The sequence below is a fragment of the Pongo pygmaeus genome, chromosome 15, assembly GCF_028885625.2.
Source record: "Pongo pygmaeus isolate AG05252 chromosome 15, NHGRI_mPonPyg2-v2.0_pri, whole genome shotgun sequence".
NCBI lineage: Eukaryota > Metazoa > Chordata > Mammalia > Primates > Hominidae > Pongo > Pongo pygmaeus.
In genome coordinates this window covers 65,333,832-65,348,266 of record NC_072388.2, presented here as the reverse complement: position 1 = coordinate 65,348,266, position 14,435 = coordinate 65,333,832, and the positions used below count along the sequence as shown (strand labels likewise).

Sequence of the window (14,435 nt, the reverse complement as noted above, 5' to 3'; positions counted from 1 at the left end):
ACAGAGAAGGTAGGCAGGAGGCAGATCATTTATGGTCTATGAAGGACCTTGGACTTCAGCAAGAAACCAGTAGGGGAATGACATGATCTCATTTATCTTTTATAAAAGATAGCTTCAGTGGTACTGTGGAAGATGAATTAGAGGGACTGGAAGCAGGGGAAACCAATTAAGAGGCTATGGTAATCCAGGCAGGAAGGAGGGCCTGGGGAAAAAAACAAAAACAAACAAACAAAAAAAAACCACAGTGGTACTAGGAAAGTGGATGATATTCAAGGAATAGATAACAAGGAGGCAGAATCAACAGGGCATTTTGATGTTTTTGGTGAGAGAGTAAAAGAAGTCTGTGGTATATAATTTTACTTATTTTATACCTACTTTTGCTCATTTCCCAGTGTTGGATCTGTCCACAATTACATACTTCAGAAGTGGAGAGGAGCTCCCTTTTATGGACTTAGTAAAAACATATTGTATAATGTGGTTGAAATGTGGTCATTTCAAACCCAAAAGCTATCAAAATAATCAGAGGTTGTTTACAATTCCTAAATGACTACATTCCATACATGTTTAAGGCCAAACATCCAACATTTCCACCCAGTTTGGTGGGGGGAGAGAGGGAAAACAGCACTAAAACAAAGGTTTGAGAGATTTTAATTAACACAAATGGCTGTGCCTAGTCTCTAAATCTGTCCAAAGCAAATGGAGCGAAAGCCTGCTAATTCTTCAGTGCTTCATCTGGCAGTGACCTCAGAAAAAAGAGCCTCCCTCCTGTATCATCAAGCTGACTTCCTTTAGTTCCTTGTTGTTCTTTGTAGATCTTTGCTCTCAGAATTCTCTAAGACAGGAAAAAACAGAGGAAAAAGGATAGCTAAAATATTGAGTACCCTAGCACCCACTTTGCAAATCTCCTAAAATATTAAATTAGAATATATGTTAAGCAATGCATTCCAAAAATCTATACCCACTATCTATTCAAGCCCTTAAAACGATTTTTTGTTTGTTTAAAGAAAGTAGTTCCCACCACATGGTGTTCATTTCTGCCAGTAGTCACTCTGTCCATAGTTGTAATGCCCATAGTACCTAAGGGGAAACATTAGGAAAATAAGAGCTTTTGAGGGAAAAAAAAAAAAAAAAACTAGTTTTGTTTTGTTTTGTATCACTGTGGGTATTAGCATTGATGTGAATTTTCTGATTTTTTTTTTTAGAAAATAACTTTGTCAAACAATATTTCAGAAGTTGGAGTGGCAGACTGTTTTTCTGTTTACAGCTCATGTCCCACGGGGGAAAAATCATTTAAGAATTATATGCAAATAAATAAAGAAGTGGAATAATAAGTTATGTGTATATATACATACCCTCAGATAAACCAGATAGATGTATTTCACAAAAATGGTCAATTATAGATAGTGGAGAATAAGCAAAAGATAAAGGTGAAGATGGGGAAGAGAAAGAGGAAGCAGATAGAATGGTAGGCATAGGGTGAGAAGGGGAAGGGAGGCAATGAAAAGGAGAAAAAGGGAGAATTATAGGGTGCTAAATAGGACCAATAGTGAGTCTGTTCTAAATTAGAGTTGCCAGACTAAAATATGGGACTCCCAGTTAAATTTGAATTTTAATATAAACACCAAATAATGTTTCATATATCTCATGAAATATTTGGGACACACTTATACTAAAAATTATTTGGTGAAATTCAAATTTAATAGGGTATTCTTTTTTTATTTGCTAAATATGATAACATTTTCCTAGACATACTGCTGCACTCCTGAGTGTGTGATGCCCACAAATTATGGAATCTGTTGTCACCCATTATAGTAATACTAATAAGGGTACAGTTTATTTTGTCAAGCTTCAAAATTTATATTTAGGAAAAAAAGAATTTTATTCTCCCCCTGAATTTCTGTGAAGTCTTATAAGAAGTGAAAGAATGACTTAGTTTAGAAATTAACTTTATAACCTATTAATACCATAAACCTAACTTTGACATTCAAAAGATTCAGGTTGCCTCAAAGCTTTAAAAAGCCTGTACTTGAAAGCAACAGTACTGCTTATCAAGGACCTGGATTTGAGCTAGCTGTGGTTTTCCGCCCCTGCCTTTCAGCATTTTAGCTTAACACTACTATTTTCCCTTCAGCAGCACCTGCTGAAGTGTAGTTCAGCCATCAGGAAGAATAATACTAAAGTGAAGTAAAGGTTAAAGCCGGGAAGAATGACTTGCTTTCAGAACAGAAGGAGTTAGAGAGTAAATAAGGTCTCAAAGAGTATTCATTTCCCATTTCGCTGGGCTTTCATCTGAATTTATAAGAGTAGCATAATACATCCAACGTTCAGGTTTTTCTCAGAAGAGCTCAAGGAAATGCTAAGAGTTGGTGGGGATTGAGGGGAGGAGAGAAAAGCAAAGCTATCAGAATCAAATGTCTTAACACAAGTTATATTATTGCTGAAGATAAACCTCTTCTTTAAACACCAGCGGATATGATGGGAAATTCAGTTGAATTTAGAGATTGCTTAGCACCTGTGCTCTCTAAGATAGGTGACTGCCAAAGTCCACAAACTTGCTTTCTGGACTCTATAGAAGTTAGGGAGGGGCTACAATACACCCTGAATCAAATATAATTTTACACTGGTGGAAAAGTAAATCCTTTCAAATGTCACCTGTCTCCAGAAAGATCAAAAGTAAAGACTTCATCGTAGGTGTAAACAGACTAAGTGAGGCAGCATGCCAAAGAGATAACATGGATGACGGTAATGCCACATCCTGGGCATCAAGGGAATTCACAAGTAGGGATTTGTTGAAGTGTAACAAAATCAGTAATATTAACACAGGATTGTATTTTGCCAGCTACACAGATCATACCACTGCAACTCAGCCAACCAGCACATCGGACAGTGGGAGGAGGAATTCTTGGCTAAGAGTACTGAGGTAAACCCTTCCTCTACTCGGAAATGCTTAGAACAGAAGATCCTGTACCCTGATTTACTGAGAGGTGTGTCCAAAATTATATTCCACCCTTTCTCTAAGACAGGTTTGTGCTATTCAATTCTTTTGAAACTAGAGAAAAGAAACACTGTCCTGTAACACTATTAAGTATACAAACTTCAAATAAGCACCATCTTTTATTTTTTGTTTAGTGCTCATTTTTTATTTTAGTGCCCCAATCGCCGGATTTATCTGTGGTAGAAGGGAACACTATTCTACAAGGATTGTGGTGGAAGTGGGCAGTGACTGTTTTTTGAAATGGAGAGAACTGTAGTACAAGGAGTAAAATACTAGGTAAAAATTATGCAACAGAACACTGAGTTTAACATGGTCTAATCAAGGCTGCCAGTAATACACCTTGGTGCCAAAAGAGCGTGTGATAAAACATCAAGAAATTTTTTTCTTTTTTCATTTGATACATGAATGTGGCACCTTTTGTCCTGAGAGTAATAGAAGACCGATCTCTCCCACAGCATTTCATGGTTCCTGAATTACCACTCTGTGGACTTGAAGCCTGGATGTGGTTGGTGCCACCTACTGGGCTAAATGCAGAGTTACCAATTTCTTGCTGAACAAATTAACCTTAGGAGTATGCTTCTTCACTGAGAAGATTATACGTTAAACACATAATAAATTTGGATTCAAATTATAGCGTTTAGATCTAGAAGAGGCATGAAAAGTCACATACTTTTACACATCCATTTTGTAGCATAGTCTAGGGAATAAGGATTGAATATGGAGCCAGAAGCCTGGCTTCTCTGAGCTTGTTTCTTGTTCTATAATACCTTTCATAGAGTCACTGTGAGGGTTACATAAGGTATTAAGTTCTCAGCATGCTCCATGTTAATGTTGTTTGTATTTTTAAAAACTGAAATTAAATGACTTTTCCAAGTCATATAACTGGTGAGCCTCAGAGGAAGGCCTGCAACTCATGTATCTGAGTCTAAATTCAGTGCTTTTTTCTTTAAATTACAGTTTGCCAAATTTTGATGATGAGATGATTTTAGGTGGCAATTGGGATAAATTTTGGTGTTGGGACAAGGCATTAAATACTATAAATCACAGTGAGAAAATTATTGCCTTTTCAATCATTTCAAACTTGATGGCATCAAGGAGAAAGTTGCAGTTTGGTGCTGGCTTTCTTTAAAGTTCTCTATGTCTTTTTTTTTTTTTTTTTTTTTTGATATGAAGTCTTGCTCTGTCACCTAGGCTGGAGTGCAGTGGCATCATCGCAGCTCACTGTAACCTCTGCCTCCCAGGTTCAAGTGATTCTCTTGCCTCAGCCTCCTGAGTATCTGGGACTATAGGTGTGTGCCACCACACCTGGCTAATTTTCTGTATTTTGTTGTAGAGATGGGGTTTCACCATGTTAACCAGGATGGTCTCAATCTCCTGACCGCGTGATCCACCTGCCTCAGCCTCCGAAAGTGCTGGGATTACAGGCGTGAGCCACCATGCCTGGCCAAAATTCTCTATGTCTTTCTAATCTCACTTCCTAATAGAGATAAAGTAGATCTCAGGCTTATGTATTTTTCTAGAACATTAAAATCTTGTTTTTTGTGTATTTATTATTAAGTTTACCTTCTATTGTGGAAAACTATATTGATTCTTCATTTAAAATAGTAATATAAATTTTATTTTCAAGGAATGCATTTAGGAAACTAAAGAAGTCAATGTAAACAACAAATATTGAATAAATAATAGTCCAGGTGATACACAAAGTTGGAAAATACTACAACACCTACCATTAAGAAATTATTACTTGGTAATAATTTCTTGCTGAAATTATTACCAAATAGGTTGGTAATAACCTCTTTACATAATTAGTTTTAAAATCCTTTATGAAGAGAATATTTGTTTTCTTTTCAATAATCAAATACTAGAGGTGAAAAAATAGGCCACATAACCAAAATATAGGACTCCATTAGATTTCAAATCCACTTCGGCTCAAACAAACCGACAGAGTTTGAATACGTGTGTTAGAAAATGAAACTGGCCCATAATTAGTGCTAAATGAATGCAGAATCAATATAACACATTGATCCATTGCCTGTGGCTACATTAATTTGTGGTAACTAAGCAGTATAGTACCCTATCATTTAATTATCCAGGAACATAAAAGGAAAGGAGAGAAAAGAAGGTGTGGATCTGTGGCTGTTCCAATTCAAAGTTGATTCAATGTTTTACATGCAAGGAGAAAAAATATCTCCTGAGACAATCAAGTTGAATGGAACCCTTATTTACTAATTTAGACTTAATTTGATTCTGGAGCTAAAAAGCTTTTGGCTCTTTACCCTATAGATCCCTTGAGATGACCTTTAGCTAATTTTGAATGAAGTAAAACAGGGACTTGTCTGTCTTCCTCATAACCCTCTTCTCTTCTATCTTTTAAGTTTGTATCTTAATGATTTAATACTGCTTCTGGTTGCATTCCAGGATTCTTTCCAATTTTATGCTGTCCAATTCTTGTTAGAACATAAATTGAAAGAAAAATATGCATAGAATACTGCCTGAAGGATAGTCAGTTCAGTCTTACTAGTTTTCTAAATTTACCTATGGATCAAGCCAAACCAGAGTCTTATGTACCTGAATCAAATCATCTTGAATTGATTTGTCACTTAAAATAAATTTCAGATTAATATCTTTTTATCAGATTATGCCAAAGAACATAGGAGAAACAACCTAGGAAATTTAGATTCTGAATTTATTTTGAAATATTGTTGAAGACATTGGCGACTATCATCACACAAACAATGTCCTGCCTCCCGTTATATGGACCTGGAGGAGAAATTTCTCTCAGATTTCAACACCAGGAAAAACTATGTTTCTCCTGAGAAATTGGTTTGTTGTTACTTCATGAGTTTCATAAATCCATGTTTCTTTTTACTGGAAAATTCAGAACCAAATTTGTAGCCTACCTCTGCCAGCTGTACAGTACTCCCATTATGCATTCTTGTGTATTTGCCCAGCTTCAACTTATTTTCCCTTTTCTTTGATTTACTCATATATTTATTTAACCCTATGTGTTGACTGTGATTTTTATAAGCTGTTTAAGCCCTTTACAGAATAAGACTAAGAAATTAGAAACATACATACTGATACTGATAGAACATTGTCATCCCTTGGCCATGATTTCCCATTGCGTGTCCCTTTTGAAAAATGGAGTTCATATTCATAGATACTTGAAAATTCAAGAACTTTTTCCCTGTCCTCAGAGCCATCTCTATATTCTATTTTTTAAATGAACTATATTATTTTCTCTAATATTGCCATAAATTCTGTGGAGAAATCACTGAAACTCTCAGAGGGACAACTGGATTGATGAAATTCACAACCATTGTCAGATGTCTGTCTCCTTGGCCTTCTGCTTTGAAGTCGCAGAGTCTATTCCAGCAAGATTAATAAGATTGAACAATTATAATTCCTAGAAAAGGGGATGAGGTGGAAAGGAAACATATTTTATTGAGTGCTAGCTATATATCAGCTACATATGCTAAGTATGTAATGTATTACTTTAGCTTTACAAAGGAAAACGATTCTCCCAGAGAGAATCTTTGCCTTAGTACAGAAGCTTCTGAGTCATAAAAATGATGATAGGCCAGGCGTGGTGGCTCACACCTGTAATCCCAGCACTTTGGGAGGCCAAGGTGGGTGGATCACGAGGTCAGGAGTTCAAGACCAGCCTGGCCAACATGGTGAAACCCCGTCTCTACTAAAAATACAAAAATTAGCTGGGCATGGTGGTGCGTGCCTGTAATCCCAGCTACTCGGGAGGCTGATGCAGGAGAATTTCTTGAACTGGGACCCGGGAGGCGGAGGTAGCAGTGAGCTGAGATTACACCACTGCACTCCAGCCTGGGCAACAGAGCCAGACTCTGTCTCAAAAAAAAAAAAAAAAAGACAATGAAAAAAGTTATTACTGTACTACTAACATTTAACTTACTGTGTGCCAGGCATTGTGTTGCTCACTTTACAAGTAAAGTTCTCCAATATAAAATAAACAAAACAAAACCTCAAACTGTGTACCTGGGATAGTCTACCTACCTTGGGACCCAGGAATATTTAAAAATGCTTGCATTGGCTCAAAATTCTGCTGCAAATACAGTGATAATTTCAGGTCATTGGCCTTCTGGTAGTTCTTCAAGGCTTCAATTCTCAGCTCAATCACTTTGCCATGAAAATCATTCTGAAAGAGAACATTTTCCAAAACTACACATATAGGATTGGCTTCTCTGAATCCATTGTTACCTGAATCCTCTTTACCCAGAAGTTAAAAAGTAATTCCATCATGCTCAGTCTTTAAAAGTTATGTAGAAAGTATTTGTGATTTTTCCCCATTTAGAATAGAACAAAATCAAGAATATAGGAAGAAATACCATTTATTCCAAGTTCAGAGATAGGTCCCTTCAGCTATCTTTCTATGATACACTTGTTTTAGCAGGGCAATCGGTAATCTAGGATGTGGGGACTGGGCTTCACAATATGCAGCTAAAAGCCTTTGTATTATATGAATGAAATTGCATCCTATATCCAGCCTTGGAAGACCTTAGTACCTGAAGGATGTTGTTTTGTTCCTGATACTTGACCCATTCCATTTTCCTCTGTTGCTTTTCCTGGTGGGAGAAAGAGCCTCTGGGTGACAAAGTAAATTGAGATCAGCAATCAGTTTTCTCAATATGCTGCAAAAGCCTTATAGCAAAATTATAGTGTCACAGATTTACTATTAAATTGACTTTAACTGCACAATTCTCTTAATTGGCCTCAACTGTACAAGCCATCCTCTAAAAGCTAATGAATAGGGTTATTTTATGTTGGTGAGTTGGTTATGGGAAGATGAGATACAAGCATAATACCACTGAATACATTTTCAAAGATAAATGAATGGAAGTTCTGACATCATTTAGCTGTTGCAGAGTTATCATTGTTGGTATAGCTTCTCTCACTTTTTCCTAATATGATTTCCCAGAAACTTGTGATATCACTCTAACTCAAATATAGTAACACAAGGGAACCAAATCTATAAAAATTGGCATTGGTTCAAGAGCACACCATACCTTAGGCAAATTACTGCAACATTAAAGATTTCTAGTTTACTAGCTCTAAAAGCCACTGCCATTCAGAATGGCTGTACTACCTTCCTTATCTCCTTCACTTTCTCTGCAAATGATTTCTCCAGTTCACTCTCAGTCTTCCTAGGTGATGAGGGGGATTTGGGAGCCTGGGATGAAAGAAGAGAGCTAAAGGAATAAGAGGTCCTAGGAAAGAAGTGCAATGTCTCAGCAGACCATAAATCTAATAAACCCTAAAAACCCAGATCCTACCTATCTGCCTATCCAAATTAGCCCTGATTGTCAGCAGGCTATTTCCAGCTGTGTGACATCGACAATCTTGAAATTTTAAGTACCTGCAGTCCACTTGCCTTTCCATCCTGCAAGTCTGCCTTGTTTTTTATCTGTGGTGCTTTTTGTTGATCACTGAGTTCTTCTGCCTCGAATGTCTGTGGAAAGACATTTTGGCAAAGCTTTTAAGTAGTGGAAATTAAAGAGGAAAGGAAAACCAATATGGGTCAAGGCTTTGGTTCCTGCCAGTCAGCAGCTTCTCAGGGCCTGGCATGAAAAGTGTACTACCAAAGGGAGTTGAGAATGTAGTGAGCCCTTCCTTTCATTCGGTCCCTTGAGTGTACCTTATAGGAATGAAAACTATTCGCTGGACCCTTAGCCAGTCACTACTCTAAGCTACTTACTGCATTACTCTGCTTATTTTCCTTACTGTAGTGTATTGCAGACATTCTCATTTAATCCTCACAGTTCTTTGAGGACCATTTTTATTTCCATATTATAGATGAGAAAACTGAGACTTGGAGAGGTTATTTGTTTAGGGTTACACAACTAGGAAAGTACAGAGTCGGAATTTGAACCAGATCTTTCTGATTCTGAAGGCTGTGTTCTTGACCACTAGGCATGCTGCTCTTCTAAAATATGAGTAGGGAAAGTTGATCACAGGTTAAGTGTATAGATGTCCCTTTTGAGAGCTCTGTAGAAGCTGGATTTAGATAGAGGAATTGTGCTGGCACATTTCCTATTACAAGGACTCAAGAACCCAGGAACTAAAACTTCTGACAATTCATAGAACTAATTTGTAACTGCCCACAAGAACCTGGAGCAGATCTCAATACAAGATGCAGGGCTTGAAGGTATTCTGATTATTTGTGGAAAAGTGAGATGAAAAAAAAAGACAGAGATCACACTATATACCTGTTTATATCACAAGACACAATCTACTCTTCTAGTTGCATAGTCTGTAAAGAAGCACTTGGGTCCCAAGGGATTAGTCTTGGACAAAGTCTTGGACAAGGGACAAAGGAATTCCCTGTCCCCTTCCCCCTACTCCCTGGCTCTGGTTTCCCAGCAAAAGGCCCTAATATTGTTATCTTAAACAATGTGGTGATTGCTGTAAAATTATAAGGGCATTAGAATTAGGTATTCATTTGTTTATTCATTCAACTTACATTTGTCGATTCTCTACTATGTTCCAAGCATTGTACTAGGAGCTATAGATTCAGACAAGGCAATCAAGATATTGAAGGAGCTTGAGAAGATACAGAAGGAGGCAGGGAAACAAGAAACAATTTAAAAAGTAATAATAATACAATAATAATAATTTTATATTATAAACAGTGCTATTGAGCACATAAGCAGAGTTATATAATAGAAAAGAGGAGGAGGATGCCCTACTTTAGATGGAGCAAACAAGGATGGCCTCTCTAAGGAGATGACATTTAAGCTGAGACCTGAAGGATGAGAATGAGCCAACCATGAGAAAATAGCATTACAGGCAGTGGGGAAGGCAAGAGCAAAGTCCTTGAGATAGGAAAAGGCTTGGCATGTTTGAGAAACCACAAGAGGCCAGTGGCATGGTTGCATAGAAAGCAAGGGAAGGACATCCATGAGAGGAAACTGGAGAATAGGCAAGAGCCAGATTATGCCACAATTAGTGGCTGTAAAGGTTTTTCATAAGAGTAACATGCTTTGATTGTTTTAAAAAGATCACCTTGGCTGCTGTGTAGAGAATGGATTGCAATGAGGCATGGGTGGAAGCAAGGACATGAAACAATGAGGATGGGGGCCAGAGGAAAGGGAGGTTCTTTGCATTGTGATCTGTAGGGCAATACTTTCAATAGATCCTTAGAGGCACACCTTGTTCCATAGCATCTCCATTTCCTTCCGAAGCATCTTGTTTTTCCTTTCCTGTTGGAGGAGGAAGAACCAAACAAACAGAAGCATGTATTTGTCCAGCCATTGAAGTGGGTTTGGAAGAAGTTACTAAGTAATAGTGGAAAAAGGGTCCAGGGACATAGTAAACCACAGAGGAAGGCAATGAATGGGTCTAATCCCAAATCCAGGAGCGTAAGAGATGTTTGATGATGATGATGGTAAAAAAAAAACCAAGTTATTGTTTTAAGTAATAACTTTAATTATAATAATCGTGAGACAGTATCTATAGAAATGAGTTCCTAACACTTAAGATGCTCTTATGTGGCCATTTCTTGGGGGCTTAGACCACTAATTTTTAATTTTTAAGATCCTTTACATTGCTGATTAAAAGAAAATCTTATAAGAATCCCACAGAGCAAACTATTTCTTTTCTTTTACTTTGATAGGTATTTTCTATTTTTTATAGCAAATATTTTACTATTCTTTCTGAAATGTGAAGAGTTAATATGGTTATATTCATTAACTCCCTAGATAAAAAGTTTTTTAAAAGTCAAAGAATAGAATTTTTGCTTGCTAGTCGTGTTCTTCCCAACATTCCATCTGACTCCTTTTGGGTCACCCTGGACTTTCTAGATCAAGGAGATATGAGTGTGGGAGCATCAGATGCTAGAGATGAGTACTCTTTCTTTCTCTCCACATCTGACACTGCAGTGGAATTGAGCCCTATTCAGGAGGCTGTTCCTGGGGTACCTCCAACTTCTTACCAAGTTCTGTTTCATCTCCTCTGCTTCCTTAAGGAGCTCCATGACCGAAGATTCCTCACACCCCTTCCCTGCCATGATCTGCCTCATGATCTGAAGACTAGAAGAAAGAGAGGCATCATAAAACATACATACCTCCTTAAGGGTAATACTGATGTTCTGCAACTAGTCAGAAAGTACTCTACCATGAAAGTTAGATGGGGACTGAAATCTCAGGAGTTATGGAAGCCTTTCTGGTCATAGAAGATCTCTATAACTAAGATGTTTCCATTTCTAATTGACATTTGCCTATCTATGTGCTCTAGAATGAATTCTGTGCTCTTTAATGCTTAAAACTTAGGTCTCCAACAGCCAGGGAGAGTCCTTTCCACCCCCTCAGAAGAATGTTGCAGTGTGTGACTTTTGGGAGAAGAAGGGGTAATTCTGCCCCTTTTATAAGAAGAGGTTGAAGAACCTGCTATCTTCTAGGATAAATCTCAGAGTTATTTCTTAACCCATCTCTGTACTCTGTCCACTTTCTCCCACTTCCTTGCTTCTTCATATAAGGACATTTGAGTCTATTGGGGAAGTCACTGATATCCTTTCGTAGCCCCAGAGAATGCAAGCCATTAAGAAGTTCTAACAAAATCTGAATCAAAATCAAGTCTTTGTGAGAGAGGATATTCCTTAAAGGCATAAATTATTTTATGTTTGTGTTCTTGTACTTTTTTCTCCCCAGTTCTAAGTGAAGAACACAATTCTAAGACTTTGTGTTTTCTTGCTCTGAGAGAAGTCTATTTTGCTGAGCTGTAAGCAGCTGGTGCTTGACCACAACTTTCTGCCTGCATTTTGTTCTGCAAAAATATGAGTCCTTTGAGATGCTTATGATAAGGGTATAGAATAAAGGTAGACTCACTGAGGAGAGATGTTCTGAGACTAGAAAGGAAACAGAGTTTGTGGGTCCCAAGTACAGTGAGTGCTCTGGTAAAGAGTTAAGACTTCAGCTGCCTAGTATATTTAGAGAGGCTGTACCCTAATTCAGAGGGCTCCTAGGCTTAGAAAATACTGCCATTCCACTGCTTGGCATAGAAAGAGCAGAGTTATTTATTCTAAAGTGATCATGCATAAGAAAGCATCTGTGTGACCGTGGTAAACTAACGCTATGAAAAGCGTTTCACTATTTCTTGGGTGGGCAGCCTGGGGAGGAAGAGTTATAACTAGCCCCACGAAATGAGGGCTGAGTCATATTTAATTTACTAAAAGAAAATAAAGGATTTGTTGTCACCCTGACTTGGTAGTTACAAATTGTTTGCCTACTACAGCTGAATGTCCAAACCTTTAGTAATTAACAAAAAAAATATTGTAAGTAATTATTGCCAGTCCCATGGAGATCAAGTTCTCCAGCCTTTTTACCTCTAGGATTCCAGAGTAAGAGCCCATACCTCCTTTGTTTTTCCTCCAAGTTAGACATTAACTTTTGAAATAAGAGGTTGTTTTTGTCTTCTAGAGGTTTGAGCATCTCTAGCAGTTCCTGCTTCCTTAGCTTTAAGTCCTCATTCAATTCCTTCAAGTAGTTGTCATCTATTTTAGAACTTCTGTGGGAAGAGGCACAATAATATCTGCCTTTAGCCTGGGTTGAGAGAGAGAGAGAGAGAGAGAGAGAGAGAGAGACCCTCTTTTCTATTTAGCGTTTTCCATCAAAGACTCACCTTATTTTTGAGGGCAGGTAAGATCCTGAAGAGTTTGCACCACTTGTCATCTTGAAGGGTAACTTCTAAGAACAAAGAGACCTTCCTGAAAATATGTGCCTTTTTTTCTATCCAGTTAAGTCATTATTTTTCTGCTGCTGTTCTTGAAACTCCTGCTGCAGTGGACTGATCTTAGCTACAGCGAGGTCACAATGGCCCTAATACCACATAATCAACAGGTCTTTAAAGTAGTTTCAATATCAATGGCAGTTTGTTGACTGGAAATACTAACTACATCTGATCAGTTCTTGCCTTAGATCTAGCCAAATGACAAAGTTTTATTCTGAAGTCTTTGAATGAATAGGATGGAATCACATGATATCTACATTATGGAATTCCTGTTGTGTTAGAAAATGTTGGACTGTCAGAAACAACTCATCAACACCTTCTTTCATGGCAACAAACCTCTGTGAAATGCCACTATCTGTAGAGCACAGTGACAGAGTCTGCAAATGAAGAAAAGATAAAGACACAGCATATACCTTTTGGGGGCCTCAAGAGGAAGAAGGAATACTTCTAAGAGACTTTTTTTTTAAAAGAGATCAAACTGGCAAGTACAGGGTATGGATATAATAGAATAATGTAATATATAAGCCACTGTCATTATTTTTCAATCTTTAAAATCTGATATTATCATAATGGCAGGTAAAAGAATATTGGACATGTAGCAAGAGGATTTAATTTGTGAAAGATCCATATCGTCAGTATGTCCTTCCATAACCACACTCTTTCCTGAAAGATTGTATAATAATTCTAGCCTCCCTTCAGGATTTTCTGGTTCTGCTTCTATTTTCTTTTTTATTATAATCACATTTCTTTTGGACCTTAAGATCTCTTGTCTTCGTCTGTGTCTCTTATTGGAAGGTAACCCAGTTATACATTTGTTTTTTTTTCATGCCCTTTAAACAAAGTTTTAGAGAAGTATTTTTAGTGAAGGTCTCAAAGTGAGTTAAGTCATGTCAATGTCAAGTATTAACTGAACACTTCCAGCCATTTTCTAGGGGTGTTCTCCAAAGTAACTTAAACCCTTTATCTTGTGGGAAACATTAAAGGGAGAGTATTATAATGGAAATAACACAAGATTTAGTTTGTCAGACTTTGGTTTGGATCTCAGCTTCACTGTGCATAGTGAGCTGCTTGTGAGCAAGTTACTAAATTTTCTGAGTCTCAGTTTCTGCTTTCATAAAAGTGAGAATGGTAATATTGACCTGATAGGTTCGTTGTAAGTATGAAATGTATTATGTACAGAGCTTGGTTCATGTTAGATGTTCCCATTTTAGTGAGTTTGTGTTTATTTGGTTTGGGTTTTAGGATTGCTTAATGCCTCAATTAAGTGGTCAGATACAGAAAGGGTGATTTATATGAGGCTAATGAAACAAACTTTAGAGCCCTTTATTTTCACAGACCTCTTCCAAAGGCCCTGAACCTCATTTTGTATTCATAATTTTGTATTATTTTTTGGAAAGACAGACCTCTCCAAATTATGTGTTTTAGGGGCCCACAAAACAAAGATCTGCTTCTGGTTAGATAGGATACATAGCTCTTCTAAGTATCGTCTACATCAAAACTTCTTTGGTAGTCTCTACACATACTTCTCTTTTTTTTGAGGCAGAGTGTTGCTGTGTTGCCCAGGCTGGAGTGCAGTGGCACAGTCTCAGCTCACTGCAACCTCCACCTCCCGAGTTTAAGTGATTCTTGTGCCTCAGCCTCCTGAGTAGCTGGGATTACAGGTGTGTACCATCACACCCAGCTAATT

General features: G+C 37.6%; 1 protein-coding gene and 1 long non-coding RNA gene across 11 annotated transcripts in view; one reads left to right on the top strand and one right to left on the bottom strand.

Moving 5' to 3' along the window:
• Positions 1–632: 632 nt before the first annotated feature.
• On the bottom strand, positions 633–13,223 carry CCDC196 (coiled-coil domain containing 196). Of its 7 annotated transcripts, none has more exons than XM_054448616.2 (11): positions 12,641–12,839; positions 12,374–12,526; positions 10,956–11,052; positions 10,174–10,224; positions 9,486–9,527; positions 8,382–8,474; positions 8,112–8,195; positions 7,531–7,590; positions 7,022–7,163; positions 1,019–1,077; positions 633–832 (listed from the first exon to the last, which is right to left on the bottom strand). In XM_054448616.2, exons 1-11 carry the CDS (start codon positions 12,688–12,690, stop codon positions 713–715), a joined length of 951 nt encoding a protein of 316 aa, XP_054304591.1. In that variant the 5' UTR covers positions 12,691–12,839; the 3' UTR covers positions 633–712. The 7 variants fall into 7 exon arrangements, 6 of the variants coding, with proteins under 6 accessions (XP_054304591.1, XP_054304594.1, XP_054304592.1 ...); XR_008493677.2 differs by lacking the exon at positions 1,019–1,077 and adding an exon at positions 6,313–6,401 and having other exon boundaries at positions 733–832; positions 12,641–12,838; XM_054448619.2 differs by lacking the exon at positions 1,019–1,077 and having other exon boundaries at positions 12,641–12,838.
• Positions 13,111–14,435, top strand: part of LOC129012688 (uncharacterized) — a 53,475-nt gene continuing 52,150 nt past the window's right edge. For all 4 annotated transcript variants that reach the window (XR_008493682.2, XR_008493684.2, XR_010123741.1 and 1 more), the window contains exon 1: positions 13,111–13,240. This is a non-coding gene — a long non-coding RNA (uncharacterized LOC129012688). The remainder of the gene's footprint in view (positions 13,241–14,435) is intronic.

Coding starts and splice junctions, on each gene's coding strand:
- CCDC196 (XM_054448616.2), bottom strand. CDS start 12,690: ATGACAAGTGGTGCAAACTCTTCAGGATCTTACCTGCCCTCAAAAATA. Junction 8,196..8,381: donor GAAAGGCAAGTGGACTGCAG/GTACTTAAAATT, acceptor CTTTCATCCCAG/GCTCCCAAATCCCCCTCATC. Junction 7,591..8,111: donor AAGTGAAGGAGATAAGGAAG/GTAGTACAGCCA, acceptor TTCTCCCACCAG/GAAAAGCAACAGAGGAAAAT.